The following is a 6,000-nucleotide window of genomic DNA, read 5'->3' on the forward strand; positions in this document are numbered from 1 at the left end:
TGTTCCTTCTTCGCCAGCGAGCCCAAGATGGTTGTGAGCCTCATGGCAACAGAGCTCTGCAGACAAAGGCCAGCAGAGCAACTAAAATGGCGGCACCCAGTGGAAGCCTCATGGGAAACACAAGATGGCATCTTAAAAGGGAAATGCACCCGGGAGTCTTAAAAGGGCCTTACACCATTGGCGGTCCCCACAAAGAGGCTTTTGTAAGGCAAGAGCGAGTCTAAATGATCTATATGAATGTAAGAATTCGGATTTATGATAAGAGTTAATATTTTAATGCTGAATGGTTACCGTGTTTAAAATAATGGTTATGAATTACGAAGAGAGTTAATACCACGAGGTATAAGTAAAAGGGTAATGGATCCGTGACTAACGACTAAAGCGATTTTCGATTTATGTGATTCATGCAATGGTTCAACGGTTGCAGATGAGCTGCCAAGGCGACAACTTTCTGAGAACAGAGACAACGCACCAGTTGCGATACCCTGTCTCAGCGCAGCCCATTACCTCGGGCTAAAAGGGGCAAGATACGGCCACCACACCTCACCCAGAGGAGCTGGGATTAAATAACTGTTCAGTGTACCTGCAACCTTTAGACATAACATCTGTACCACATATTATATGTACCATATAAATGTACTGTCCATGTATACCTGCTTTCTGTTGGAGGTTATGCTCGTGTACGTCATCACCCATGTAAGGACTGTAAACACCACATGCTTGCACCGGATCGCAAGCATAATCTCCACATAGGGGGGGAAGGGGGAAGTGGATGGTAATGGGCTCACACTCACAAACCAACCAGGACCAACAAGGCCGAGGTCACCGGCAATGGCCTTTGGAACTGGGGGGAGGGGAGGGAGGTGAGATGTTATGTATTGTCCAGGTACATTAAACGTATAAGTACAATGGTGTGCCACAGAGGGCGCTGTGGTCGGAGACCTGAAAGTACCTGCAAGACAGAGTATAAAAGGCTGCCCACCACACCTGAGAGGCACTCTGGAGTTACACACTAAAGGACTAAGGTCACAGCAGTTACTACAACACCAGACCGTATAGAGTCAGTGGTTTGAGCACTACATACATCACATAACCTGTGCTGTACCTGTCCTGGGGGTGTTTGATGGGACAGTGTAGAGGGAGCTTTACTCTGTATCTAACCCCATGCTGTACCTGCCCTGGGAATGTTTGATGGGACAGTGTAGAGGGAGCTTTACTCTGTATCTAACCCCCTGTACCTGCCAGGAGTGTTTGATGGGGCAGTGTAGAGGGAGCTTTACTCTGTATCTAACCCCGTACTGTATCTGCCCTGGAGGTGTTTGATGGGACAGTGTAGAGGGAGTATTACTCTGTATCTATTGGTTCAGGCCTTTGGGTTCTTACACTACTATACCCAAAATGTTGCTGCTTCTGAAGTCCACAGACCTAGAATAAGGATTTTTAACTATTGGTCATTTCAGTAAACCGGGTCCTGTGGTCAGGGATACCATTGCAGGTGGCAGTACACGTTGATAAGTGTGTTTGAAAAAGCATATGGGTTCTTCGGCTTTAAATATAGGGACGTAGAGCACAAATACTGAACCTTCATAAATCATTGGTTAGACCTCAGCTGGTGTATTGTGTCCAATTCTGGGCACCGCACTGTAGGAAGGATATCAATGCCTTGGAGAGGGTGCAGAGGAGATTTAATGGAGATGTTAAAAATTATGAGGGGTAAATAAGGAGGGCAGGTATTCAGAGGAGACAGATTTAAGATAATTGGCAAAATATCCAAGGGGGAACTGGGTGATATCTTATTTACACAGCAGGTTGTTGTGATTTGAATGCGCTGCCTGAAAGCACGGTGGGAGCAGATTCAATAGTAACTTTCGAAAGGGAATGGGATAAATACTTGAAAAGGAGACATTTGCAGGGCTGTGGGAAAAGAGGTGGGGGAGAATATGACTAATTTCAAAAGAGCCAACAGAGGCATGATGGGCCAAATGGCCTCCTTCTGTGATTCTATGATAGAAACATAGAAAGATAGAAAATAGGTGCAGAAGTAGGCCATTTGACCCTTCGAGCCTGCACCACCATTCAATATGATCATGGCTGATCATTCACCTCAGTAACCCTTTCCTGCTTTCTCTCGATACCCCTTGATCCCTTTAGCTGTAAGGGCCACATCTAACTGCCTCTTGAATATATCCAATGAACTGGCATCAACAACACTCTGCGGCAGGGAATTCCACAGGTTAACAACTCTCAGGTGAAGAAGTTTCTCCTCATTCTAGTCCCAAATGGCTTATCCCTTATCCTTAGACTATGTCCCCTGGTTCTGGACTTCCCCAACATCGGGAACATACTTCCTGCATCTAACCTGTCCAGTCCCGTCAGAATTTTATATGTTCCTACGAGATCCCCTCTCAGCCTTCTAAACTCCACTGAATAAAGGCCCAGTCAATGCAGTCTCTCCTCATATGTCAGTCCAGCCATCCCGGGAATCAGTCTGGTGAACCTTCGCTGCACTCCCTCAATAGCAAGAATGTCCTTCCTCAGATTAGGAGACAAAAACTGAACACAAAATTCCAGGTGAGGCCTCACCAAGGCCCTGTACAACTGCAGTAAGACCTCCCTGCTCCTATACTCAAATCCCCTAGCTATGAAGGCCAACATACCATTTGCCTTCTTCACCACCTGCTGTACCTGCATGCCAACTTTCAATGACTGATGTACCATGACACCCAGATCTCGTTACACCTCCCCTTTTCCTAATCTGCCCCCATTCAGATAATATTCTGCCTTTGTGTAGTTGCCACCAAAGTGGATAACCTCACATTTATCCACATTATACTGCATCTGCCATGCATTTGCCCACTCACCTAACCTGTCCAATTCATCCTGCAGCCTCTTAGCGTCCTCCTCACAGCTCACCGCCACCCAGCTTAGTGTCATCTGCAAACTTGGAGATATTACATTCAATTCCTTCGTCTAAATCATTGATGTATATTGTAAATAGCTGGGGTCCCAGCACTGAGCCCTGCGGCATCCCACTAGTCACTGCCTGCCATTCTGAAAAGGACTCGTTTATACCACTCTCTGCTTCCTGTTCTCTATCCACGTCAGTACATTACCCCCAATACCATGTGCTTTAATTTTGCACACCAATCTCTTGTGTGGGACCTAGTCGAAAGCCTTTTGAAAGTCCAAATACACCACATCCACTGGTTCTCCCTTATCCACTCTACTAGTTATATCCTCAAAAAATTCTAGAAGATTTGTCAAGCATGATTTCCATTTCATAAATCCATGCTGACTTGGACCGATCCTGTCACTGCTTTCCAAATGCGCAGCTATTTCATCTTTAATTGATTCCAACATTTTCCCCACTACTGATGTTAGACTAACCGGTCTATAATTATCCGTTTTCTCTCTCCTTCCTTTTTTTAAAAAGTGAGGTTACATTAGCTACCCTCCAGTCCATAAGAACTGATCCAGAGTCGATAGACTGTTGGAAAATGATCACCAATACTTCCACTATTTCTAGGACCACTTCCTTAAGTACTCTGAGATGCAGACTATCAGGCCCCGGGATTTATTGGCCTTCAACCCATCAATTTCCCCAACACAATTTCCCGCCCAATAAGGATTTCCTTCAGTTCCTCCTTCTCACTAGACCCTCGGTCCCCTAGTATTTCCGGAAGGTTATTTGTGAAGACAGAACCAAAGTATTTGTTCAACCGGTCTGCCATTTCTTTGTTCCCCATTATAAATTCACCTGAATCTGACTGCAAGGGACCTACGTTTGTCTTCACTAATATTTTTCTCTTCACATATCTATAGAAGCTTTTGCAGTCAGTTTTTATGTTCCCAGCAAGCTTCCTCTCATACTCTATTTTCCCCCTCCTAATTAAACCCTTTGTCCTCCTCTGCTGAATTCTAAATTTCTCCCAGTCCTCAGGTTTGCTGCTTTCTCTGGCCAATTTATATGCCTCTTCCTTGGATTTAGCACTATCCTTAATTTCCCTTGTTAGCCACGGTTGAATCACCTTCCCCATTTTATTTTTATTCCAGACAGGGATGTACAATTGTTGAAGTTCGTCCATGTGACCTTTAAATGTTTGCCATTGCCTATCCACCGTCAACCCTTTAAGTATGATTTGCCAGTCTATCCTAGCCAATTTACGTCTCATACCATCGAAGTTACCTTTCATTAATTTCAGGACCCTAGTCTCTGAATTAACTGTGTCACTCTCCATCTTAATAAAGAATTGTACCATATTATGGTCGCCCTTCCCCAAGGGGCCTCGCACAAGAAGATTGCTAATTCATCCTCTCATTACATATCACCCAGTCTAGGATGGCCAGTCCTCTAGTTGGTTCCTCGACATATTGGTCGAGAAAACTATCCCTAATACATTCCAGGAAATCCTCCTCCACCGTATTGCTACCAGTTTGGTTAGCCCAATCAGTGTAGATTAAAGTCACCCATGATGACTGCTGTACCTTTATTGCACACATCCCTTATTTCTTGTTTGATGCTGTCCCCAACCTCACTACTACTGTTTGGTGGTCTGTACACAACTCCCACTTGCGTTTTCTGCCCTTTGGTATTCCGCAGCTCCACCCATACCGATTCCACATCATCCAAGCTAATGTCCTTCCTAACTATTGCGTTAATTTCCTCTTTAATGATGATGTGAGGGAAACTGGGTCAACTGCCACCAGCTAATGGAGATCCATGTGCTATGAGTGACAGATCAAAGGGTCCCAAGGCACCGCAATCAGTTCACGAGAGCATAGCTGGCAGAAGCCACGTATCTGACCCGGCCGCTGACTGCCCATCCACCCCCTGCATCTCAGCAAAGTGTGAAATACCGTGTGACTGTCCATAGAGCTCCTGCATCTCAGCAAAGTGTGGGAACCAGCCAGTGACTGTCCATCGAACTCCGGCAATTTGGTAAATCAGCCAGCAAAAAAAAAAAAACAGTATCAATCTTTATAATATAGATAACGATGAATTAGCACAAAATGATATTCATTTGCTGAGATATTTAGTGAAATTATAGTTCTTTATTGATCTGCTGAATTGCAAGCTTTTATCATTGTCCATAAAATGAAAGAAAAAACTTCATTGTGCAGCAAGTTAGCAATTTAAGAAGATGATAAGATGAGGTAATTCAGGAGTAGGTCCCATGTACACTCAACGCTAACATGCACTTTACCCACCCATTGAATCCCCTCCCACAGCCCATGTACACTCTCCTCCATCATGGACTTTACCCCATCCTATAACGATATCCTCCCTTTGGATAGTCAACTAGATGGGTCCTGACCAATGCCTTGTGTCGCAATAATACAACTTGCTATTTATGATCAGGTGGGTGTCTGACTCACATGCCAACCCATCGCTCTCCAAAGCGCCGCGCCATGAAAATCTCCACCCACCCTACAGCGTTTCCGTTTGACCGACGTGGAGCGCACGATCTCTCCCCCATGCGAAGACACGCACTTGGCTAAAGTGTCCGCATCACCTGGGCGTGGCGTCCAGAGGGAAGCCCTGTGGAGATGAGCATGTGTCAGGAACAGATTGGGGAGAGAGCAGGTTTAGCTAATGATGCCAAACTACAGGAAAGCACAAACAGGAGGGCCGAGTGAGCGGGCAAATGGCAAATGAAATTCAACACCGGGAAGTATGAAGCGATTCATTTTGGCAGGAGGAATGAGGAGGCCCCTTAGTTCCTGGACGGTCAGAAAATGAAGTAGCAACATACCTTGTTAAGGCCATTAACAGTGCAAATAGAGCACTGGGGTTCATTTCCAGGGGAATCAAATGCAAAAGCAGAGAAGTCATGTTAAATTTATATAGATCCTTGATGAGGCCACACTTGGGAGTACTGTGAACTGTTCTGGTCATCATATTACACAAAGGGACATTGAAGCACTGGAAAAAGTACAGAAACGATTTACGGAATTGAGATGTTGTAACTATCAGGGAAGATTGAGCAGGTTGGGTCTATT

General features: G+C 45.0%; 1 protein-coding gene across 1 annotated transcript in view; it reads right to left on the minus strand.

Moving 5' to 3' along the window:
* apbb3 (amyloid beta (A4) precursor protein-binding, family B, member 3) overlaps nt 1-4,893 on the minus strand; it is a 75,875-nt gene extending 70,982 nt beyond the window's left edge. The window contains exon 1 of the mRNA XM_070877161.1: nt 4,858-4,893. Coding sequence (XP_070733262.1) covers nt 4,858-4,885 — 28 coding nt within the window. The 5' untranslated portion in view covers nt 4,886-4,893. The remainder of the gene's footprint in view (nt 1-4,857) is intronic.
* Nucleotides 4,894-6,000: the final 1,107 nt, after the last annotated feature.

This window comes from Pristiophorus japonicus, chromosome 4 (genome assembly GCF_044704955.1).
Source record: "Pristiophorus japonicus isolate sPriJap1 chromosome 4, sPriJap1.hap1, whole genome shotgun sequence".
In the NCBI taxonomy this organism is placed as follows: Eukaryota; Metazoa; Chordata; class Chondrichthyes; family Pristiophoridae; genus Pristiophorus; species Pristiophorus japonicus.